At 36.7% G+C, this 26,410-nt stretch overlaps 1 protein-coding gene across 1 annotated transcript in view; it reads left to right on the top strand.

The window, feature by feature from the left end:
- Positions 1 to 26,410, top strand: part of ADAMTS20 (ADAM metallopeptidase with thrombospondin type 1 motif 20) — a 167,425-nt gene that overhangs the window by 92,267 nt on the left and 48,748 nt on the right. Inside the window, exons 20-28 of the mRNA XM_036457992.2 lie at positions 1,381 to 1,591; positions 1,712 to 1,876; positions 2,377 to 2,541; positions 3,762 to 3,881; positions 4,508 to 4,615; positions 5,353 to 5,517; positions 5,862 to 6,152; positions 7,084 to 7,245; positions 10,255 to 10,431. Coding sequence (XP_036313885.1) covers positions 1,381 to 1,591; positions 1,712 to 1,876; positions 2,377 to 2,541; positions 3,762 to 3,881; positions 4,508 to 4,615; positions 5,353 to 5,517; positions 5,862 to 6,152; positions 7,084 to 7,245; positions 10,255 to 10,431 — 1,564 coding nt within the window. The remainder of the gene's footprint in view (positions 1 to 1,380; positions 1,592 to 1,711; positions 1,877 to 2,376; positions 2,542 to 3,761; positions 3,882 to 4,507; positions 4,616 to 5,352; positions 5,518 to 5,861; positions 6,153 to 7,083; positions 7,246 to 10,254; positions 10,432 to 26,410) is intronic.

Raw genomic sequence — 26,410 nt, 5'->3', positions numbered from 1 at the left:
ATAAAATATACACAAATAAACTCTAATATAAAAACCCATGGTTTAGGATTTGAAACAATAAATTTTGTAGCATGATTCTGTAATTCTCATATAACTGATAAACCAATGAACTTTTAAAGTTTTTTAAGGATTGGAGAAAGAAGTCAATTTTGTCAGCATTTTGTCCATTAAACATTAATAGTGAGGAAGTTTGCATTTCTAACTAAATTTCTTGTCAATAGGTGTTTTTGTGTGTGTGTGTGGGGGGTTGTGTGTGTGTGTGTGTGTGTGTGTGTGTGTGTGTGTGTGTGTGTGTGTGTGTGTGTGTGTGTTTGTATGTGTATGTGTGTGTTTAGTCTTAGAATGAAGCTAAGAACATCTAGCGGGTGACAATTAACATTGGGATGGCCAGAACCTCCTTCACTCGGCAAGGATAAACATTTTTATATTCTTATGATGGTGTTTGAAGTCATGTAGACTTCAAAATCAATAGACTTTATTTTTAGAATTGAATGCCTAGTGGCAGAACTCCGTGTAAGCTGCATCAGTACATTGCAGCGAAGTGAGGCACAATGACATTCTTGAGATGCTATTGGGGATGGAGATGAACTTTGTGTGTTCTGTGCTTTTTCATACTGGAATGCGACTACTGCCTGATAGGTTGCTGGACTATAATCGGAATAATTTGGCAAAAACTTGAAGATTTTACTTGTGGGGAAAAAAAATGTTTTCTTTGAAAATGTCTAAAAATAGATCACATGAATTAATAAGAAAATGTGGCATGCTCTACAAAAACCTGTTCACCACCTTTCAAAGGCTTTAGTAGTCCAATCCTTAGTATCCACTGATCACAACTACAGAGGGTTGCTTAGGAAGAACCACCTGATTATGAGTCAAATATATTCAGTTAGAGACTTAGTCATGCAATTATTACTACGAAATAATCAGGTAATCTTGATCTAAATCAGTTCTTTTCAAAAGTTTTTGGCAAAGCTTGGGGTTGCAAAGCCACCCCCTTCCCCCTCTCCCCCTCTCCCTCCGAGCCAGGCTCAATAGGTATAGTGCTGGCTCCCATCTCCAGCTTTCACCAGACTAGATACATTTTTATCTAAGTGGAGAACAAGTTCAGTTTGGGGGGGGGGGGGGAGGAATAAAGTAATATTTCTAACCAAAAAAGGAAAAAATCAAGTGCTTATACCATTTGAATACATAACACCTCTAGGACTCATTTTCTCATCTATAAAATGAAAGTTTGGGCTGTATGATCTCTAAGAATATTTTATTTAGAATTCAGTGACATACAAAATATTTTCAGATGACTTTCACACAGTTCTCTGAGTCTGACTTTTAAGATGCATCAGTTGTCACACCTCCTAAGTGTATTAGCTTCCTTCCCGCTAGGTGGCACATCATCGGCAGAAGTGAATGTTCATCCCACTGTGGTCAAGGATACAGGTCCTTGGACGTCCACTGCATGAAGTATTCCGTTCACAAAGGACAGACTGTCCCCGTGGATGACCACTACTGCAGTGACCAGCCGAAACCTCCGACCCGAGAGCCCTGCCATGGTGACTGCGTGTTAACAAGGTGGCATTATTCAGAATGGTCCCAGGTACACAGAGAAAGGATTAGGAAAAGTTTCCTAATTAAACATTTGTTTCTCTAAAGCATACTTGTATTAAGGTCTCCCCCCTCTTCCCATTTGTCTCCCATTTTTTTGTTTGTTTTTCAGTGTTCCAGGAGTTGTGGAGGAGGGGAAAGGTCTCGGGAATCTTACTGCATAAATCACTTTGGCCACCGTCTTGCTGACAGAGAATGCCAAGAGCTTCCCCAAGTGATGACTGAGCATTGCAATGAGTTTCCCTGTCCCAGTTGGGCTACCAGTGAGTGGAGTGAGGTAACATTAAACACACAAGGCTTATTATCATGATATTGTGTAGGAAAGCTTTGCAATATAAGGCTTTATATAATTCAAAACCACTTAATTTTACTTTGGTTCGATTTGCAAATAACATGGTTGTTGTCATGGCAATAAAAATTAGCAAGGGGTCTGGTTTGTTCTCAAAAATATTTACAGTATCTGGCTAACAGTAACTTTAACTGTTTTTTAATCTGTAACCAGTTTCCTAAGAAAGTCCCTGTCCTCTATAGCATAAGATACCTACTCATTCTAAGGTTATCTTTGTACCTTTGTTTCTAAGGACAAATGGATGTTGCAGTGGGATTTGGGCAGCAAGTGTCATCCAGTGAATATCTCTAAAAGAGTGAAGAGAAAAAACGTCCTTAGGAATGGTCTTCCAGCTGCATTTTAATATGCAAATGAATCACTGTGACGTTTTGCAAGTCATTGTATTGATTAATATTGAAAATAAGTAATGGTCAGTGATGTTCTTACAGTGTCCTGTTACATGTGGAAAAGGAACAAAGCGGCGGCAGGTGTGGTGTGAACTGAATGAAGATCATTTGAGTGACGCCTTCTGCAATCCAAGTACCAAACCTGAGTCCCTGAGACCATGTGAGCTTCATACATGTGCTTCCTGGCAAGTCGGGCCCTGGGGTTCTGTGAGTATTTGATAAAGGTTTTTCTGATTTAATCTATCTTTACAGAATAGCACAAACATTGTAGTATATTTATTCTTTTAGTAGATGCAGCTAGATTTGATGGATTTGTTGGAAAAAATACCACTGCCACAGTAAACCCTTACCTGCAAAATTTTCTCAGTAGTGCTATTAATTTGTTCTGGTAACTATTTCAGCTTTGGCTTTGAATTTACTTTTAACCAAGATGCCACAAATTTTGTGCTTTCATCAGCTTTGTTTATAAATATTTTCATGTTGTTTCTAACTAGCTTTGCTGTATATAGAGCAGGCCTTGTTTGGAAGGTTTGCCAACAAGGAAGCTAAGAATGTGCAGGATGAGGCATGGTCAGGCTGGACAAGGCGGGGTGGGCACTTTATTATCGTGTGGCAGGTTGCCACGGTTGATGGCAAACCTTCTCCCACCTTCCCTTTGACTTTGTCTTAATGTTCTTCCTTCGATATCTCTTAGGAATTGACTCCGCGCGTGTGTTACTTGCTAGTGAGTCAGCCCGGACTCCCGGGGACCCTATGAATGGGTGATGTCCACAGTGGTCTTTGTTTAGCAGCCCTGCTCAGCTCTGTAGACGCCTATCAGTGGCTTCTTTATGGAGTCAACCCACCTGATATTTAGTCTTCCACTTTTTCTGCTGCCTTCCATTCATCCCCGCATTATTCTTTTCCAAAACGTCCCTGCCCTCTCATGATGTGCCCAGAGTAGTATAGCTTCAGCTTTGTCATTTGGCCTCTAGTGATTATTCAGGCTTAATTTACTCTAGGGACCCACCTGTGTATCTTTCTGACAATTCAGGATATCAACAGACCTCTGCTCCAACACTGTATTTCAGTTAATCAATTTAGCCTACTAAATGACATACATGCATCAGCTAGATTTTGGGGGAAAAGTATTTAGTTTACCTAAATTCTATTGACTCTGCCCCCACAATGTTAGGTCTCTATTGATATTTTCACATGATTATATTTTAAAGATTCAACAATAACTGCCAATTTAAATGTCAATTGTATGTATATAAATTTGAATAAATATATAGAGTAAAATTACTAATTTTTAGTCTAGAATCTGGTATCAAAAACTAATAAAAAGATCTATTGAAAGTATTGTATATTAACTGCATTTATTAAAAATTTAAGTTTCTATAATTTTTAAATAATGAAGGTGTTTGATATCTGCTTCTGTCCTTCAGTGCACAGCCACCTGTGGACATGGGTATCAGATGCGTGCTGTGAAGTGTATCGATGAGCTGCTCAGTGCTGTGTTGGATGACAGAGTGTGCTATGGAGCTAATCGCCCCAGTGACAGGCAGGTAAAGGACACCTCTTCCTGGATCTTAGAAAAGAAAGATTTATGATACAGGAGGATTATTGATGTGTTAAAGTTATTTCCACGTGTGTTTTCCCCACTATATGCTTTATGAACGTGTGTGTGCATACTCCTCAGAGAGAACTTATTGTTGTTAGTTTTGCCAACCTTCTAGCTTTAGTAATGCTTTTTAAATTTTTTATCTGCCATTGGATTACTCATTTAATGTATATTTCCATCCTTTGGATTGTAGAAGCAGGTCGATATTATAAATATCATGAACTTTTGAAGTATGCGGTACTGTTTAAGGTAGTGTGTGTTCATTCAAAATGTTTCAGTCCCGTGATATTTTTGAAGGACTATTTGCTCTTTTCTTTTTTCAACCATCAGAACGAAACAACCCAAACTTTAGGATTCAGAATCATACTATCCACTTCAAACCCTTGATGTACTTCATAATTTTTTGGGGGGGAGGGGAGAGGGGACAACTCTTTACATTGTTTGTTTGCAATTGAGTAGGAACTATACTTGAGTTAAGTATGTGGAAGAAGAAATGAAGCATAGGATTTAAGATACATCAGAGTGGTTAGTTAATTGATGCTTTATAAGATCCATTTTTCTTTTGTACAGGACTGTATCATGACACCTTGCCCAGTTATCCCTAAAATTGGGACCACTTCATTACCAGCTGTTCCCATTGGAAAGATAGCTCAGTGGCGATATGGTTCTTGGACCCCAGTAAGTGAATTTTATTAGGAGGTACAGTATTTCTACTATTGGAGGCTTTTAGACATCACCAAAGTGGTTGCTACAAATTTGCCAAATTAATGTATGCATTCATTCTCAGGTATTTTGATGGTTAGGAGTTTAGAGTTTAGAAATAGTTAATGGCCTAATCATGCTGTGTCTTTCAAGGACTCTGTGTCTCTGGGCAAGAAACTTAGGTTGCCTGGGACTATTTTCTAATCTACAAATATGTCACAGGTTATAAGGAGAAGCAGATGGGACATGAAGCTTTTTATTAGCCTTTATTTAAACTACTGACATTTTCATGTTTTTCAAAACTGAAAGCTTTGCTTTAAGCAGTTGTGGTATATATTTTAAAGCTTTGCATATTTTCTGAATCAATGATAGGTTCATATCTACTTTATTAATTAAGCTTTCCAAGATATTTAAAATAAATATCTTAGTGTTTTCTTATATAAAATGCTTTTAATATCTTTAATTTGCAAATAATCAGTATTCCAGGAAGTTGATTGTTTTTTTCTCATTACCATAATTGTTTAATTTGTGAAATTTATTATCTAAACTGACTTAGATATTCACTGTCCTGTCATTGACTCAGAAGGGATGGCAGGTGATAGGTGATTTGATTTTTCAAGAAACTTGATGTTTCGGAAATTGGAGCACCAGCTATGTGTATGGGAAGTAGGAGAGGCACTATATAATACCTTGCTATCATTCCATTTTTTAAGTGCTCTGCATCTTGTGGAAGAGGCAACCAAGCCCGCTATGTAAGCTGCCGCGATGCTCATGACGGAATAGCAGATGAATCATACTGTGCACATTCACCTCGACCTGCTGAAATCTCCATCTGCTTTAGCCCTTGTGGGGAGTGGCAAACAGGGGATTGGTCTCCTGTAAGTATTTTTGTGAGGGAAAAAAAAATGAAATGAGCAATTTAAATATAATTAAGAAGTACAATTGGCAGTTAAAAAATAGTGATGGGGGATGTAAATTACAGCATAGGGAATATGGTCAATAATATTGTAATAACTCTCAATGTGCCAGGTGGATACTAGACTTATGAGGGTGGGGGCAGGGGGTGATAACTTCATAAGTTATATAAATGACTAACCGTATGCTATACACCTGGAACTAACATAATATTGAATGTCAACTATAATTGAAAAATAAAAAATTTAATATTGAGTATAATCTTGTAGTTAACTACATTATGAATGCTGTCTAAATTTGTGATCAGTGTTCAGCTACCTGTGGCCGTGGAAAAACAAATCGGCAAGTTTTATGCATCAAGTACCATCAGCCAATTAATGAGAATCACTGTGACCCTGAAGTTCGCCCTTCAGCAGAACAAGAATGCCATGTGGCAGCCTGCCAGCCCTCATACAGCAACTTTCCGAGCTCCTCTGAGCAGCCAAACCATTTTCCAGGCAGGAATTTTCCATTAACTCACAAACCAGAAGATAATGAAAAGTGGGGGGTCCATCCATCAATCAGAGGAAACCAATGGAGAACCGGACCATGGGGATCGGTAAGCCATCTTTACTGGGTTTTATTAATTCTGTAATTTTGTTATATCATCGCCTTTTGACAGATATGTATGTAATGACATCAAATGCTTTTAATGCTAGGTTTATCTGAAGATCAATAGTTTAAATCTTAAAGGGATTAAGCAAATTTTGATATAGATAACAAATCCCCAGAGTTCTTATTGAATTATTCTAATGTGATGTTATGCTTACAGAAGAATGCACTTAAAAACAATCAGATTACAGTCCATTTTAATAAAAGCAAAAAGAAAATCTTTTAAAACTACAAAGGTTTATGAAAAAAATCAAACCCAGAAATTGGTAGCAGTGCAGCAGGCTGGTGTAAAAATATGATAAACTACAGAAGGTATGATTGTATTTCATATTTTACATGAGATTAATGATGCAATATAAAGAAACACACAATATAAAAGTTAAGTAACTTAACGCTAGTTATTCCTTCATATTGAGACCTTAAAAACATTAATTTCTTTTTACTTAATACTTAGGAAAAAGGTGAATTTCCTATTGCAAGCTTTTTTAAGATATTGCTTTTTCATGGATTAGATGACTCAGCATTAATACAGATGTTTATTCTCCCCAAATTGGCATGTAGACTCCATGAAATACCAGTCAAACTTTGACTCCTTGTAGGGGACAGAGATTAAGTTGTTTCTGAAATGTATATGAAAATTAAAAAGTCAAGAATAGTAAAAAAAAAAACAAACCACAAAAACACAGTCACCCTTTCATCAACAAACTCTAATGCAGCCTCTACTGAAACTCAAGTGTTCTGACAGATTTTCTCAATCCAAATTATGATTCCTACAAGGGGAGTTTTTATGTGGGGAGTTTGAATTTGAGTCAAAAATCTTATTTTTTTCACCATGTAACTTCATGATGTGGATCTGTAGTTGTGTTGTGTCTTGTCAGTGCTCCAGCAGCTGTGCTGGCGGTGTTCAGCGTCGGGCTGTGGTCTGCCAGGATGAAAACGGACAGAATGCCCATTACTGTGATGCAGCTGCCAAACCCCCCGAGGCAAAGCACTGTGACTCAGGACCCTGTCCACAGTGGAACTATGGGAGCTGGGGAGAAGTAAGTCAAAGCATTTCTTAAACTTGTGGACAGTACGACATCTCTGAACACCAGAAGTTAAGCACTTCCTACTGTTAACTGATGGGTAATCTTACTATACTACACTATGCAGAAATATTTTTATTTTATTGAGTACTACAACCATGTTCTACTCATAGATATTCTTTTACTAGAGGCCTGGTGCACGAATTTGTGCATCAGTGGTGTCCCTTGGCCTGGCCTGTGGGATTGGGCCAAAACCTGCTCTCCAACATCCACTGAGGGATTCCGGATTGCAAGAGGGAGCAGCCTAGACTGAGAGACCCCATTGAGGCACAATCAGGGCTGGGAAGGGACACAGCCAGGGAGGGACTGCAGGAGGGCTCCAGGGAGTATCTGGCCTATCTCGCTCAGTCCCGATTGGCCGACCCAGCAACAAGCTAACCTACCAGTTGGAACATCTGCCCCCTGGTGGTCAGTGCATGTCATAGCAAGCAGTTGAGCAGCCTTAGCATATTTTTAGCATACTGGTGACCTGGTGCATGAAAATACATGCACTGGAAGGGGCGTCCCTCAGCTCAGTCTGCTCCCTCTCACAGTTCAGGAGCCCTCAGGGGTGGAGGTGACCTAGTGATCAGGGAAAGACAATGCCCCCATCACACTTCTGCTGCTGCCACTGTTGGCACTGCAAGCCTCAGCTGGCCCTGGTTGCCTAAGTCTCGGGCAGCCCTACGTGACTGGTCAGTTGCCATCTGAGGCTTGCCTGCACCTCAGGCTGACCCTAGGTGGCTGGGCAGCCTCCATCCGAGGCTTGCCTGCACCTCGGGCTGGCCCTGGGTGGCTGGGTCATAGTGACTGGTTGAGTAGCCTTAGCATATAATTAGCATATTATGCTTTGACTAGAGGCCTGGTGCATGAAATTTGTGCATGTGTGTGTGTGTCCCTCAGTCCAGCCTGCACCCTCTCCAATCTGGGACCCCTCGAGGGATGTCCAACTGTCCCTCTCACAATCCAGGACTGCTGGCTCCCAACTGCTCGCCAGCCTGCCTTCCTGATTGCCCCTAACTGCTTCTGCCTACCAGCCTGATTACCCCCTAACGCACATGTGTCAAACACAAGGCCCGCGGGCCAAATCCGTCCCGCCAGGCCTTGCAATGTGGCCCGCACTGCGCTGTCATCACTGCACTCCGCTGCGTTTCCATCACAATGACAGTTTATGACTGTCCAGTAAACCATTCGGCCCGCGATTTAGGCTGGATTTTAGATTTTGGCCCCTTCTCTGATTGAGTTCGACACCCCTACCCTAACGACTCCCCTGCCAACCTGATTGATGCCTAACAGCTCCTCTGCTAGTTTGATTGTTGCCCCTAACTGCCCTCCCCTGCTGGCCTGGTCACCCCTAACTGCCCTCCCATGCCAACCCAGTCACCTCTGACTGCCCTCCCCTGCCAGCCTCATCACCCATAACTGTTCTCCCCTGCTGGTCTGGTCCCTCCTCACCCTCACAACTGCCCTCCTCTGCAGCCTGGTCACTCCAACTGCCCTCCCCTTCAGGTCTGGTATCTCCCCCCCCCTCCTCCTACTGTTCTCCCCTGTAGGCCTGAGTGTCCCTCCCTACCCCCCCACCTGCCCTTCTCTGCAGTCCTAGTCACCCCCAACTTCCATTCTCTGCCAGCCTGGTCCCTCCCAACTGCCTCCCCTGCTGGCCATCTTGTGGCAGCCATCTTGTGTCCACATGGGGGGAGTTATCTTTGACCACATGGGGGTAGCCATATGTATGTTGGAGTGACAATCAATTTGCATATTATTCTTTTATTAGATAGGATTGGTTGAACAGATGACTGGACAGAGCATATTAGGCTTTTATTATATAGGATAAGAATTTTTAACCTATTGATACATTTCCTGCCAGACTTCTGTTTTATAGTGATCTAGAAATAGGGTTATATTACCCATGCTGCTTTGCCACCTGCTGTCTTTATGTAATATATACTGAAAACCTTTCCATGTTTATAAATTTAGGTCTGCCTTATTAGCTTTCACAGCTACAGAGTAATCATATCCAATAAAGAGGTAATATGCAAATTGACCTCACACTGTCACAAAAATGGCAGTGTCCCTAGCCACAAGATGGCGGCACCCAGTCCCCTCAGCCTCTCTGGAAACTCCCAGTCCTTTCAATCTAGCCTCGGGGGTGGCAGATACACCGTGTGACCAGAATGCCCTCAGTCCCCCAGCTGCCTAGAGCTGGCCGGAAGCATAGGCAAGCCTCGGATGGCAGCTGGCCAGCTGCTCAGGGCTGCCCAAGGCTCGGGTAACCAGGGCCAGCAGAAGCTTGCACTGCTGGCAGTGGCAGCAGCAGAGGTGTAATGGGGGCATCACTTTGCACTGATCACCAGGTTGCCTCGCGTCCCTGATGATTCCTGGACTGTGAGAGGGGGAAGACCAGGCTGAGGGACCCCCCTCTAGTGTATGAATTTTCATGCACTGGGCCTCTAGTCTATTGATAAGTAAATCAGTTTTGCCAGGTCTTTTTTTTTTTTTTTTTAATATATTTTATTGATTTTGTAGAAAGGAAGGAAGAGAGATAGAGAGTTAGAAACATCAATGAGAGAGTCATCGATCAGCTGCCTCCTGCACACCCCCCACTGAGGATATGCCTGCAACCAAGGTACATGCCCTTGACCGGAATCGAACCCGGGACCTTTCAGTCCCCAAGCCGACGCTCTATCCATTGAGCCAAACCGGTTTCGGCAGTTTTGCCAGGTCTTTAACTTACCAAGAGTCTGTATTATAGATGCTTCATATTTTATTGAACTATCTCATGGTACTAATTTTCAAAATTCTATTTTTTTAAAATTATGAAAACAAAAGTTTGACTTACTTTTTGCCCAAGAAGAAATGTTGACAATTATGAAGAAAGAATAAATTTTAAATTGTAGCATTACTAATTATGTATTAAACATTGAATAAAGCAATATAATATTCTCTTTAAAGCCTCATAGTTTTGAATTTTCTTCTTATTTTTAGTGTACACAAACGTGTGGAGGAGGAATAAAATCAAGATTTGTAATATGTCAATTTCCCAACGGCCAAGTGTCACAGGAGCAAAACTGTGAAATCTTGAACAAGCCACCTAGTGTGGCACAATGTCATGTGCATGCTTGCCCTGATGATGTCTCATGGCATCGGGGACCATGGAAATCGGTACGATAGTATTCTTATTCTTAACCTTTTGTTTTGTTTCACTGTGTCTCTTTTATTTTCACTTACTTTTTTTTATGAATTGTGATGCACACTATGTCTTCTCATTATTTTTTAAGGACCATTAGTCATCTTGGGCTTGTGTTATTAAATATGATAGTTTGGAAGAACAATCCATTCAATTTCAAGTACTGTAATGTGTGTGTGTGTGTGTATATATATATATATATATATATATATATATACACACACACAATAGTTTTATATGTATTTATTTTTTTACAATGAATTTTGAACCATAGTCCTATTCTAATTGAAATATTTTACTCTGGTACATCTTTAGCTTGCCCTCTAATCAGAAATATGTACTATTTGTATCTAATGTTAATGTTGTGCTTGTAACCATGGCAAATTAAGGCGGTGTGCTGTTTGAGTGCATAACTGTGGCTTTCTTTTGTCTGTCGATGTCTAGTTACTGATCCAAAAGCAAATAACGTTCTTTAAAACTTTTTTTTTCATCATTGTTAAACTTAGTATTTTGCTTTGAAATGTGAAAATGTTATATAAAAGTAAAGATAGAGAATTTTACATTGCTAAAGTAAATTAATTGTTTACAGTTTGTTGCATACATCATGGAAAAGTATGATTTATATAGTAATTTATATGAAAATTCATTTCTTCCACTGTGTGGAGTTACTGTGTTTTGAGGATGTTTTAAATTTTTTTGTTTATTTTTTGGAGCTATAGACAAAATTCATAAATATTGTTTGTGAATGGTTTATTTTTTTTCTTGTATTTTTAAATATTTAGGCTTTGAAGAATAATTAATATATATATATATATATTTTGAAATTAGCATTTTGGTCACTTTTGATATTTTAAATCATGAATAACCAAGTACACTTCTTTCAGGTGAAAACTGATTTGAATCTATAATCTATTTATAATTAATTTTATACAACTAAATAGTTCTGCATTTGAAACACAATTATAACTCTGGTTTTATAACCAATTTTGATGTGTACAGTTGTTTTTCTTTGTCCAAGTCAAAGCGTTACAGTGATAAGTAAACCCATGTTTCCACTTAGGCTATTTGAAAAGGACTAGTAGGTCATGTTCTAATTTAAGCAGAAATTCATCTTTACAATCAAAATGTGGCTGATGATATAAAACATCAGAAGATTTTAACTTCATGGGAGGATCTTAAAGTTAAGTTGTGCATCAGAGTACCATCATTTTGTGGGAATTAACAAAAGACATATTTTGCCTTAGAAAGCATCTACATGTATACTTCATATAAACTTTACTGATCATCTACTATACTCTAGGCTACAGAGATAGTAAAGATGTTTCTTACTCCTATGGAGTTTACAATCTAGTTGGAGAGATTTAAAATACTATAGAAACAACACAAAAAGGTATCATTTTTTTTTTGTTAGCCATCTTAGATTGAAAATTCACTTTCTCTTTTCTAGATCTCTATATTTTCTTTTCTTTTTTTAAAATATATATATATATATTTAAATATATTTTATTGATTTTTCACAGAGAGGAAGAGAGAGGGATAGAGAGCTAGAAACATCAATGAGAGAGAAACATCGACCAGCTGCCTCTTGCACACCCCCTACAGAGGATGTGCCCGCAACCAATGTACATGCCCTTGACCAGAATTGAACCTGGGACCTTTCAGTCCGCAGACCGACTCTCTATCCACTGAGCCAAACCGGCTTTGGCTAGATCTCTATATTTTCTTTCATCTTATTGGTTTTAGTTTGCAAGTGTAGGTCTTAAATAAGGCTATGGATTGCCCTCTTGGAATTTTACCCCAATTAGGAAAACGGATTCCTAACCACTAATTAGATATTGAATCGTAATGGCATTTGTTTCCGAGCACAAGGTTTTATTTTCCCTTCTCATTCATGGCTTCATTAATTCTCAGAGCATTAAACATTTACGTAATGTCTTCTGCTTTGGGCTAGTTATTGAAGTAACTAAAATTCCGTGTTTTTGAGTCTGATTTTCTACTTAAGGGGTCAGCAAACTACAGCCAATGGATTAAATCTGGCCTATGGCATCTTTCGTGAATAAGTTTTATTGGAACACAGTGAAGCACATTTGTATGTGTTATCTATGGCTGTTTTTGCACTATAAAGCAGAGATGATTAGTTGCAATAGAGACTGAATGGCCCTCAAAGCTGAAATATTTACTATTTGGCCCTTTCTGGGGAACGTATGCTGACTTCTCTTTTATTTAATAAACTTTAAATTGCTTTTAAAATTTAACATAAAATGTAATTATAGTTATAGAATATTAGAATTACAAATGTTCATTTAGAGTCAGTTTTAGTTTTTTTTTTAACACTTTGTTTCATTTTCACAACAATTTAAGATCTATCAAACTTCTCTATATATTCACTGTGGTATTCACAGAAATTTTTTTCAGCTTTATGACATATAATTGGTCTATATCATCACGTAAGTTTAATGTGAACAGTGTCACAAATTTACATATTATGTTGGAATATATAATATTCCAATATATTTATTTGTATCATGCTTGTTTTTGTATGTAAATGATATAAGGGAAAAACCTTGGATGTTCACTAAAGTCCCGTGCATAGATGACTTCTTCAATCTCACAAAAATAAATGAACAAGGAAACAATAATAGCCAAAATTATAAATAGTAAGACAAAATTACATAATTCATTGCCTACTGCAAATCTATTCCAAATGGAGTTCATTGATTAATTCAGTCTTTGCACTAATGAAGAAATGTAATCTTTATTTTTCTGATAAATTGAAGGTGAATTTTAAAAATCACAAATGTTTCTATCAGAATTTTTACAAAATTATTTATTTACCTTTATAAGTATAAAGTGTGTATGTATATATATACATATACATATATATATATACACACACATATATATATATCATTAGAGTTCCTGGATTCCTTTTATTATATGAAGAATTTCACTCCTTAAATTAGCCTTTTATATTAAAAGGGTTTAAGGGATCTGAAGTTTTGTTAAAGTTAGATATAACTTTTACCTCTTTCAGTATTGCTACATATTAGCCAAACTTCAAAATACCTCTTATTAACATATCAGTTTAATCTTCTTTCATGGATAATTTTAATTTCAACAGGTCCTGTTCACTAGATTAGAAAATTAAGAATGTGTGTGTATACGTATGTGTATACATATACATATATATCAATGTCATGAAATTTCAGAAACACTTTTCATTTTAAAGCAAAATTAAAAATATGAAATGCTAAATCATTAAAATGTAACTAAGAAAAAAGTTGTTACTGTTCATTTAAATTTTCTCCATGTTGTGGGAAATCTTGTAATAACTTACAACTATGATTAAAGAAAGGAATAAATAAGTCTTAACCTATGTCTGTTAATTTAATGATTATTTTTTTGTGATTAGTCAATGTAAAATGATTGTATTGTAACCCTTGTTATTAATAACATGTGTTGTGGCTTTGTGCTTTGCTAATTCATATGTATATGTTGTATTTTTACTCCTTGGATTAATGCCTAAAATGTTTTAAGTTGCTGAACAAATCTTTTATTGTAATGATTGCCTCTTTTCTTTTGGTGGTATATTTTCCTTAAATAACAACTTTTTCATTTCTATAATTAAACATTTAATTGTTTGAATAGTACATGTTTTTATAATTTTACTTAGTATATGTATAAGCTGCTGCTATTTTTCAGATAATTTTTAGAAACTAACATTGATATTAAAAATATGATTTATTTAGTTATCAATTTCTAATTACTAGAAATTTTATAATTTCCTTTTATATGTTATAAACAATAAAAATTTATGATACAAAGTTAGTACATTAAAAATAAATGTGCTTATGGTCAAGATAGTCTTTAAAAGGTAAGTGAAGTTTTATTTTCCTCTTCCATATATATATATATATATATATATATATATATATATATATATTACACATAACATAATCAAACTGTTGCAACAAATGTTCTTTAAATAAATTTATATTGACCTCTGTATTTTCCCACTAAGTCTCATTTAAGTGATTCATTTCCCTACATGTTTTTATTCGCTACATAGAATTAAGTCATATTTGGTAAGACAAATAATGAGTACTTCAGTGTGTTCTGGGATTGGTGATGACCTAGAAGAAGTAAAGAAAGTATTCTTTTCCATTAAAGATTGTGTTTTACACACAAAAATAAGAAAATTGTTTTTAAAAAACGAAATCTCAATACTAGAACTCTCTTGATTCTGGCACTTTTTCTCAAAATGTAATTTTTTGTTTGTTTGTTTGTTTTTTAGGAATAGACTTCTGCAACATTTTATAATATATATATTACAAAATGTTACAAAAGTCTATTCTTTAAAAATCTCTATATAAAATATAGTGTGTATACTAAATATATATATATACAGAATGCAACAAAAGTACTTCCAGAAGTGAGTAGTGGTAGCAACACACACCCAGTAAATCTGCAGTTTGTTGATTTTAACAGCTTTGTGTAACAAAAGAACATTGAGGGACTGAAAAGAAGGGTTAGGCTGCTTGAGTCAACTGCTGTTATGTAATTGACTGACCCTTATATATTTTTATAATATATTTATACATTGCAAATATATTTAATATGTAAGTATATTTTGTGATTTGTAGAATATATGCAAATATGGATTTAAAAATATAAGGTGAATATATAATATTAAACATAATTTTTACTTTATGAGTAACACTTTTCTCTCACTGAAGTCTTGTTATAATTATCTCATTTTTAAGAAAATGACAGAATGTTTTATTAATTTTGAAAATCTTTTATCAACACTATTATAGCAGTTCAAAAATCTGATTGTTTTAATATGTGATATCAGTAGCTTCCATAGCTGAAAAATTACCTTGCAAAAATACATATTTTCATAAAGCCAAGTTTATCACCAATGCACCTTTCATATATTAATAAGTGATTTTAAGTCCAGTATACTAATTATTCAAAACATTTGTTGAAATTTGTCTCACAAATTTTCTTTTTTTTTTTTTTTTTTATATATTTTATTGATTTTTCACAGAGAGGAAGAGAGAGGGATAGAGAGTTAGAAACATCAATGAGAGAGAGAATCATCAATCAGCTGCCTTTTGCACACCCCCTACTGGGGATGTGCCCGCCACCAAGGTACATGCCCTTAACCGGAATCAAACCCGGGACCTTTCAGTCTGCAGGCCGACGCTCTATCCACTGAGCCAAACCAGTTTCAGCTTGTCTCACAAATTTTCAAGTTTCCTTGATGTCATGTTTAGTTCTTTAAGTACTAGAAAGAATAATATTTTTATATTTTAACAAATGGCATTCATGTTTAATACAACTTTGAAAGATTTGGAAGCTATTTAAACAGATGAGAAAATTATCCTTCAAAGTTTTAAATATATGCATTTCTGAGAGTTTTTATCGTTGGCATGGTGTTAATGATAACATCACATAATACTAGAATTTAGTAAACTTTTCCAAAAGCAGAGGCTTTCTCATTCACTCTTAAATATCTCCTTTACCTGAAAGGATACAAGATGGGTCTTTTAAAAAAATTATCTATTAAATATCACATTTTTGTCACTATCATAGGAAAAAATTAGCAAATACGGAACAAGCTTCTTTTGTAGTGAAAAAATGAGAAAAGTCATGATAATTATGAGGTCAGTCAAGTTTGTGTTTAAAGAGTAAAAAACTTGGACAACGAGCCGAGTTCAATTTAGAGCATTGGATTACAAACTGCAGGTTCAGGGCCCATTTGATGGAACGTAACTTGATTTTATGTATCAGTCTCATGTAATAGGATGTACTTTTGCTTTCACTAAGAGAAATGTAAACTTTCATTTACCAAAAGAATTTGAAGATATTCTTAAGATAGCTGAAATGTTAACTATGAAGTTTATCCTAGATCTTGTAGTTGAGTGAGTTTTGAGGTTAGAATGCCTAGGCTTGAGTCAACTGCTATTATGTAACTGAGTGACCTTTAACAAATTACTTAACATTTCTTAGAGTTCATTTTCATAGGCTAGAAATAGTAGCTACATAAAGAAGCCATTTTATTAGGGTTAAATGGAGCAATAGGTAAAGTGGTTGACATGGAGTGTGCTGCATAAAGGCTCAATATATGTTGCTTGGCCATTATCACTTACCGAATAATAAGTAGATATTTCCTAGGAATTCGCCCAGAAGCTTAAGAATCCAAATACAGTAGATAAAGCTAATAACATGAGAGCCACTGAAGCAAGTTAGATTCTAGTATGAGAGAAATCAGTTTGAACTGGAGTGTGTTTTTTAAGAAAAATTTTATGGAAACAAGATATCCAGCAGAAGTCATAAAGGTACAGTTTAACGAATTTCCCAAAATGAACACACATGGGTAGCTTGCACCCAAACAGAAAATTGTGGCCCCAGAAATTCACCCAAATATCCACTTAAAGTCACCCAAAAGGTAACCCCTATTCTGACATCAAATATCATAGGTAAGTTGCCTGCCTTTGAACTTTATCTAAATGGGACTTAATTTGCTTGTGAGAGTAGTAATGTTAGGTTTGTGAGATTCATTCATGTGTGTAATTTTAGTTTTTCATTGGAATCTGGTATTTATTGTATAGATTGAATGAATATGATTTGTATGAATATTTATTTTTCACTTGACAAGCAGTAGGGATTATATTTAATTTGAGACTTACAAATAATGCTGTTGGGAATGTCTTTTGGTGAACATGCATATGTAGATCTATTGGATCTGTAGCCAGCAGTTGAATTGCAGGGTCTTAATTTATGCATAGGTCCAGGTATAATAAATTGCATCAGACAAATTAAAGTCCTACATCTGTATTTTTATTGAATTTTCTGCTTTATCTTATTGACTTATAAAGTTAAATTTTTGCTCAGAGTATAAGTCCCTAGTGGGATATATGTATTGAAGAATCAGTCTTCTACTGTCATTCAGTCTCAGCCATAGCTCCTAAGAAATAGCAATAGTAAAGGAATTTCCACTTCTTGCCATTAAGTAGGTAGATGAGTGATTCAGAGAAAATGAAAATAAATTAATATGAGGGAAAGTGTGGCTCATGGCTTGTATCCATAGTGAATGTTTATTTTTAATGACATAAATTTTTTTTGAAGAGTTACAACTTCCTACTTTGCCATTTTAAGAGAATAACAATTAGCCAATTTCTTTTCCAATTATTTTTTAAAATCCCAATTTTTAATTTTCATTAGTTTCTATTTTAATTCATTCAGGAGATATTGATATAGCAGTTACTGTGTATTAGTGATATTTTCTAGGTGTGGAGAGTAAATCAGGACATAAAGTTCACCATATAGCAGGTAAAAAAAAATGTTTTTAAAGATATATTAAAACAGATGACAATCAAATTATTTTTGTAACTAATGTTCCACTTATTTATTTAATCTTTATTGTTAAAAGTATTATTTATGCCCTAGTCCCCCCCCCCCCCCCCTTGACCTTTTCTAACTGCCCCTACCCCAGGTCTTCACCATCCTATTGTTTGTGTCATATATGCATACAAGTTCTTTGGTTGATCTCTTCCTACCTACCCACCTTCTTTTAATGAAATATTTATTAATGACAAGAAGGACTACTCTAAACTAACAACATAATTAAAAATCAAACAGAATTCTGTGAAGGAAAACTTGGATGCAACAATTAAAATTGTCAGCAGGCCTCGTGAGGGCTCCTGGGCTGCCAGAGGGATGCCAGACCGCTAGCTTAGGTCCAATCCCCTCAGGATGCAGGCCTAAGCCGGCAAGTGGACATCCCCTAAGGGGCCCCAGACTGCCAGAGGATGCAGGCCGGGCTGAGGGACCCTCACCCCTGAGTGCACAAATTTTGTGCACCAGGCCTCTAGTAATGTATAAATGATAATGTGTACTCTGTGAGAATATGTTATTTTTAAGAGATTGAAAGAATAAGAGGAAATTTATATTGCCACACCAATAAAAACTAACTTTGTTCTGCCACCAGATAGAGTTCTCATTCTTCCATCTGAGAGAAACTTCTTTACTGTTTATTCGTGGGTCTTATGAGAATTTTCACATCTGGAAATAGGGAAGATAATCAGGCACAGTACTTCTCTCACTCTGGGACATTTCTTCAGAGTCAGGAAAGAAGCTCAAAAATAGTAGTCCATAGGGGATCCAGAGTCGATGTCAGCATTTCTCTGCTAAGCTTGGCAATATCTCAATCTTAGATGAAACCAGGAGAAGGCCCTTCTTATCTCTACAGGGCGCCACATAGAATTAGAACAACAGCAAAAACTATGAAGATAGATCTATTACACAAAGCTCTCTGTTCTGTATTACCTTTTTGTAGAATTAAAGATCATTCAGCTCTACCTCATTCAGATAAATCAGATTGCATATTTAAAATAGCTTTATATGTATACTAGTGGCCTGGTGCATGAAATTCGTGCATGGAGGGGTGTACCTCAGCCTGGCCTGAACCCTCTCCAATCTGGGACCCCTCAAAGGATTTCCTAGTGCAGGTTTGCAGGGATCAGGCCTAAACTAGCAGTCATAATCCCTCTCACAATTCAGGACTGCTGGCTCCAGCTACTCACCTGTCTGCCTGCCTGCCTGCCTGATTGCCCCTAACCACTCTGCCTGCCAAACTGCTAGCCTCCAAATGCCTCCCTGCCAGCCTGATCATCTCAAACTGCCCCCCTGCTGTCCTGATCACCTCCAACTGACCCCCACTGATGGCCTGCTCACCCCCAACTAACTCCCCTGCAGGTCTGCTTACCATCAATGGCCCATCCCACCCCATCCTGGCCTGATCACACACACACACACACACACACACACACACACACACACACACAGACACACACACCTCAGGGCAACCCAAGGTCCCGGCCCCCTTTTTTTTTTTTTTTTTTTTTAATATATTTTATTGATTTTGTACAGAGAGGAAGGGAGAGAGATAGAGTTAGAAACATCGATGAGAGAGGGTCTTCGATCAGCTGCCTCCTGTACACCCCCTGCTGGGAATATGCCCACAACCAAGGTACATGCCCTAAACCGGAATCTAACCCAGGACCCTTCAGTTCCCAAGCCGACGCTCTATCCATTGAGCCAAACTGGTTTCGGCTTTTCTTTTTTTTTTCAGTGCATACTTGAGCAGAGGCCAGGGCAGGCTGGAAGCAAGTATCTAGGATTTATTTGTCTTTTAAAATTGAAACTTTGTAGCCTTGAGTGGAGGCCAGGGCTGGCCAGGCAGCTTGGCTTCCTCCATCACCGGGGGTGACCCAAGCCTCTTGCTTGCTCCAGCTCTGTGCCCACCACCTTTTTTGGGGGGAATTATTTATCTTCTATAAATGAAACTTTGTAGCTTTGAGCGGAGGCCAGGGCCAGCCAAGGCAGGTGGGAAGCTTGGCTTCCTCCATTGCCAGGGAAACCCAAGCCTCCCACTTGCTCCATCTCCATGGCTGGCTGCCATGACTGGGTTAATTTGCGTATTCACTCCTGATTGGCTGGGGGGCATGGCTTGGCATAGCAGAGTGTTGGTTAATTTACATGTTTCTCTTCTATTAGTGTAGATGTGTGTGTGTGTGTGTGTGTGTGTGTGTGTGTGTGTATATATATATATATATATATATATATATATATATATATATATATATATATGAAATCCTCACCCAAGGATATAGAAAGAGAGGAAGAAAGGGTCCAGGAGAGTGAAAGAAAGAGATAGAGAGGAACATCAATTAGAGAGAGAAGCATCAAAACATCAATTGGGCCTTCTATATGTGCTCAACCAGGGATCGAACCCACAACCTAGGTATGTGTCCTGACTGGGAATTGAACTGGCAATCTTTCAGTGTATAGGACAACACTCAACCAACTGAGTCACTGGCCAGGCTATTCATATATATTTTTTTCTACATGGCATTCATTCATTCATTCATTCTTTTATTTGTAAACATTTATGGATATGGTTTCTGCCTTCATTGAATTTAGAATTCTCACTTATAATTCACTTCAGCAACTGTAGTATTTGGGCATATAAAGGTAGAAAGTCTAGCTATTTTTGATGATATGTAATTTATACATGAAACTCATCATAATATCCTAATTTTTATTGTGTTAGTAGGTATTCTATTTATTTAGATATGGCAAAGTAGACTGTTAAAAATAGGGTCTATATTGAGGAGTTCTTTAGAGATTTTTTTTGTGTGTTTTATGGAATTAAAAATTATCTCTAAGTTTTTCTGTCAAACTGAAGATTTTTTATGGTTACTTTTAAATTCAAAATATGGAGAAAACCATGTTATGAATGATACTCATAGATTGGGGAAATGTTTTCTTATATTTTTGTTGATTCTTAGGAAGACTAAAGCATTTTTTTAAAAGGGAAATTGATTGGAAAGATTTTAGCTTGTGGTTAAAACAAAAAGCAGCTTCCTCTGTGGAAATATCTTTTATCAGAAACTAAAATTTAAAAGTCTGGGAGTAACTTTAGGATTTCATATAAGTACCTGATATCTCAATAAAAGAAGCAATATAAAATGATCAGATTTATTTGATAATTTTTAAGAACTAAAGGATGACATGTTTTCCTACCAAATAAAGCCCCATAATTCAGATACACAGAAATCTGCATTTTCTCATTTGAATAAACAATATGATATTTCTTCTACAAAAGAATATATTATTTCAAGAAGTTTTTTGACTGAAATACTACAGTTTTTAATTTTTTAAAGTTACAGTTTACATTAAATATTATTTTATATTAGTTCCAGGTATACAGTATAATAGGCAATCAAATACTTTACAAAGTGTTACCCCTCAATATTTCCAATACCCACCTGACTCAAACACAGCTATTACAACATTTTTTACTGTATTTCCTATGCTGTACTTGATATCCCCATGACTATTTTGTAACTACCAACCTGTACTTCAACCCTTTACCATGTTCACCCAGTCCCACAACACCCTCCTGGCAACAATCAATTTGTTCTCTGGATTTATTGGTCTGTTTTGTTCTTTAATATTATTCTTTAGATTCAACATATAAGTGAAATCATATAGTAGTTGCCTTTCTCTGTCTGACTTATTTCACTTAGCAAAATGCTCTCTTGGGACATATATGCTGTCACAAATGTTAAGATTCCATTCTTTTTTATGGCTGATTAATATTCCATTGTATATATGTACCACTTCTTTATCCACTCATCTACTAATAGGCGCTTGGGTTTCTTCTATATCTTGGCTATTATAAATAATGTTGCAATAAATATAAAGGTGTGTATATTTCTTAGAAGTAATATTTTAGGTTTCTTTGGGTATATACCCAGAAGTGGGATCGCTGGGTCATAAGGCAATTCTATTTTTAATTTTTTGAGGTAACTCCATACTGCTTTCCACAGTGGCTGCACCAATCTACAGTCCCATAAACAGTCAAGGGTTCACTTATTTCCACATCCTTGCCAACACTTGCTGTTTGTTGGCTTATTGATGGTAGCCATTCTACAGGTGTGAAGTGCTATCTCTTTATAGTTTTAATTTGCATTTCTCTGATGATTAATGACTTGAGCATCTTTTCATATGTCTACTAGCCACCTACATATCTTCTTTGGAGAAGTGTCTATTCAGATCCTTTGCCCATTTTTAAAATTGGATGTGTGTGTGTGTGTGTGTGTGTGTGTGTGTGTGTGTGTGTGTGTGTTGAGTTATATAAGTTCTTTATATGTTTTGGAAATTAACCTCATATCAGGTGTAACATTGGCAAATATGTTCTTCTATTCAGTAGTTGTCCTTTCATTTTGATGATGGTTTCCTTTGCTGTGCAAAGACTTTTAGTTTTCTTTAGTTTATTTAGACTTTTTTTCTTTAGATTTCCTTGCCCGAAGAGCTATATCAGAAAAAATAATACTAAGATAAATGATTGAGATTTTACTGCCTTTGTTTCCTTCTAGGAGTTTTATGGTTTTGAGACTTAGTTTTAAATCTTTAATCCATTTTGAGTTTATTCTTGTGTATAGTGTGACAAGGTGACCTACTTTCATTTTTTTGCATCTATCAGTCTAATTTGTCCAACACCATATATTGAATAGACTCTCTATGCAATTGTATTTTCCTGCCTTCTTTGTCAAATATAATCAACAATTTAAGAAAATTGGGTGACTACTAAAAAAATGAGATTTGATGCAGTTTGATTATGTTGGGTGCAATGTTCATAATAAGGATATAAATACCATTTACAGCTATGTTCTTTCCAATTAGACCATGTTTTTCCATGTTTTTACTAATGAATGAAACTCAAGATGCCACATTTTGAGAGGGTCATGACTAAGAAATTGGGATAATTAAAGAGTTGGACTAGATAGATAAATTTAACCAGTAAAACAAAAAGAGAAAAACAACTGTTTTTAATTAGCCCTGTGAAATTGGATGTAGTCTTACTTCAAGATGCAGAATAATAATTACAGGTGAATATTTCATATATGTATATCAGTTTCAGTTCAAAGTGAAGAACAATAATCATATAGTTTTTCTAAAAAGAAATAGCCACTTCTTTTCTCTGTATCTTAAAAAAACAAAAAGGTACAACCCTAGCTGATTTGGCTTAGTGGATAGAGCATCGGCCTGTAGACTGAGGGGTCTCAGATTCGATTCCGGTCAAGGGCACATACCCGGTTGTGGGCTCAATCCCCAATTTGGGGCTTGCTGAAGGCAGCCCAATCAATGATTCTTTCTCATCATTGATGTTTCTATCTCTCTCTCCCCCTCTCCCTTCCTCTCTAAAATCAATAAAAATATATTTTAAAAAGTTTCATTTTCCATTTGTGCAAATCTCAAAATGTGTTTAGTAAACCCTCACATTTAATTAATAATTTTGATGATTATAGATTGAAAAGTTTCTTCAGAATAGCTAAGGCATTACCTTACCCTCTAGCAAACTCAGCTATTATGAAGTCTGGTAATCTAATTCCAGTCTGTTGTATGTACCTTTTATTTATACCTGAGCTTTTGGTTACTTCTCTTAATTCCTAGTGTTCTGATATTTTATCATGAAGTAACTTAATGTTTTCAAATTAGTTTGCCAGATATTCTGTAGGTCCCTCTATTAAGGAGACTGGTGTTGAGAAATTGGTTGTATTATTTCTTAGATAATTTCTATGCAGACATTTTCTTTTTCCTTTTTTATTGTTTAAAATATTACATATAATAGTACATATATCTCCTTTTTCCCCCCATTGACCTTCCTCCAGCCTCCCCTACCCCATGTCGCATGCCCTCATCCCACTCCCCAGTGTCTTGTGTCCATTGGTTGTGCTTATATGCATGCAAACAAGTCCTTTAGTTGATCTCTTTCTCCCCATCCCCAACACTCCTTAGCCTTCCCACTGTAATTTGACAGTGGGTTCGATGCTTTACTGCCTCTGTATCTATCTTTTTATTCATCTGGTTATAATGCTCTTTATTTTCCATAAATGAGTGAGATCATGTGGTATTTTTCTTTCATTGCCTGGCTTATTTCACTTAGCATAATGCTATCCAGTTCCATCCATGCTGATGCAAATGGTAGGAATTCCTTCTTTTTTATAGCAGCGTAGTATTCCATTGTGTAGATCACATGTGTCAAACACAAGGCCCGCGGGCCAAATCCGTCCCGCCAGGCCTTGCAATGTGGCCCGCACCGCACTGTCATCACTGCACTCCACTGCGTTTCCATCACAATGACAGTTTATGACTGTTCAGTAAACCATTCAGCCCGCTATTTAGGCTGGATTTTAGATTTTGGCCCCTTCTCTGATTGAGTTCGACACCCCTAGTGTAGATGTACCATAGATTTCTAATCCACTTATCTGCTGGTGGGCATTTAGGCTGTTTCAAAATTTTAGCTATGGTGAATTGTGCTGCTATGAACATGGGGGTGCATATATCCTTTCTGATTGGTGTTTCTAGTTTCTTGGGATATATTCCTAGAAGTGTGATCACTGGGTCAAATGGGAGTTCCATTTTTAGTTTTTTGAGGAAACTCCATACTGTTCTCCACAGTGGCTGCACCAGTCTGCATTCCCACCAGCAGTGCATGAGGGTTCCTTTTTCTCTGCATCCTCGCTAGCAGTTGATTGTTGATTTGTTGATGATTACCATTCTGACAGGTGTGAGATGGTACTGTATTGTCCTTTTGATTTGCATCTCTCAGATAATTAGTGATTTTGAGCATGTTTTCATATGTCTCATGGCCTTCCTTCTGTCTTCTTTAGAAAATTTTCTGTTTAGGTCCCTTATCCATTTTTTTAATTGGCTCATTTATCTTCCTTAAGTTGTATCAGTCATCTGTAAATGTTGGAAATTCTATTTTGAGGGGGAAATTCTCTCATTTGCCTTTTTATCCCCAACACCCTTTCTTTAGGTTTTCTAGTGGTTTTCTAGTTTTCCTACTAAAGCTTTTCTTCAAAAGTTGACGAACCTCTGCAGCTTATTCTTGTTTAACAGTAAAACACTAGGGAATTCACTGAAAGCTCTGCAATTGCAATAGAGTTCAGTGACTGATTATTTTCCCTGCAAATCAATATTTTAAGTTCTTTTTTTTTTCTTGGAGACCCAATTTGTCAGAGAACCCCTAGTCCCCTGTTTGTGAGGAAAGGTAGTACAGGCAGAGAAAGGATGGGTCAAGATTCAGTGTGAGAAATTCCCTTCTTTCTACCCCAGCATCCCCAACACAAGCCCAGGCAGGTCAAATCCGCCAGGAAACGCCCCTGTATGACTGCAGAGTAGAGGAGTTGGTACAGGTTGGCCTTGCTTCACATTGACCTCTATTCTTGTTATCCTCTCTGCTGCTTCTGAGGTTACTGAAACCTATTTTATTTACTTTGACTTTGTGGGTTGAAAACAATTGAGGAGAAGAAATGAATATGTATGGTCAGTCACTCCGCTGTTTTTAACTGAATCTGTTTTGTTGTTGTTTTTTAACCCAATATCTATTCACCTTCTGTTTCACTTTTTCTACCTTCTCCTCACCCTGGAAATAACTTGAAGTATGTCTGATGTGTTTTTCACCATATAGGGAAAACAGACAGGATCTTACTGAAATTCCATATGGAGTGTTTACCCTCCTTATCTCACCACAGAATGAGTCTCACTGTAAAAGTCTTGATCATGTTGCATTCAAGTGTTGACTAGAGGAATCCATGCCACAGTTATATTTCCACTATCTCTTTTATATTTCCTCAGTATTTGGGAAAGGACGAAAAAGAAAGGAGAATGGAGGTTTCACATGCATTTAGTATATTGAGGCAAGCCCTGTTTTAGGTTCAGTCATACATTCTCTTTAATCTCACACTTGCCCCGAGGTGTAGGTATTATTACTGCCACTTTAAGATAAAAAGACCGAGGACCAGTGAAGTTAAGTATAAGCATCTACAAGGTTGCTCAGCCACTGACAACTAAGAATCAAATGTAATTTTTTTTTTAATTCCACATTCCAGGCCCTTTTTATTATTCTATCCTCTACTCCTTAGTAGTAAATAATATGAACCCCCACCTTAAATTTTAACACTAATAATTCATATTTATCTTAAGATAATTTTTAAATTAGTTTTAATTCCCTAAAATATTAAATCAATCCCTAAAACATCCTTGCCTCAAAATTTTTATTGCATATGATAAAGAGACACAATTATGTGGAATGGCGCATTTTTTAATTTCAGCTCTGACTTTCCCTTTGTCAAAGTATTCATAGAGCTCCCTTTTTATTTCTCATCTGAGAGTTCTCTGTGCATATTCCTTTCAGATCTTTATAACCCTACTTAAAAGCAAACTTCTTGGCTTTATTTCTGTTAACTCCCACAGCTAGCACAAAAGCATTTGTAGAAATGTGGAATGGTAAATCCTGCTATTCTGTTGGCACTTGATTTTAAGAATTTTGTAAATGTTACCATAGTAACTAGTGCCTTAAACGTGGGGAAA

Source organism: Pipistrellus kuhlii, unplaced genomic scaffold, assembly GCF_014108245.1.
Source record: "Pipistrellus kuhlii isolate mPipKuh1 unplaced genomic scaffold, mPipKuh1.p scaffold_m20_p_3, whole genome shotgun sequence".
In the NCBI taxonomy this organism is placed as follows: domain Eukaryota; kingdom Metazoa; phylum Chordata; class Mammalia; order Chiroptera; family Vespertilionidae; genus Pipistrellus; species Pipistrellus kuhlii.
This window is presented reverse-complemented; position numbering and strand designations above follow the sequence as displayed.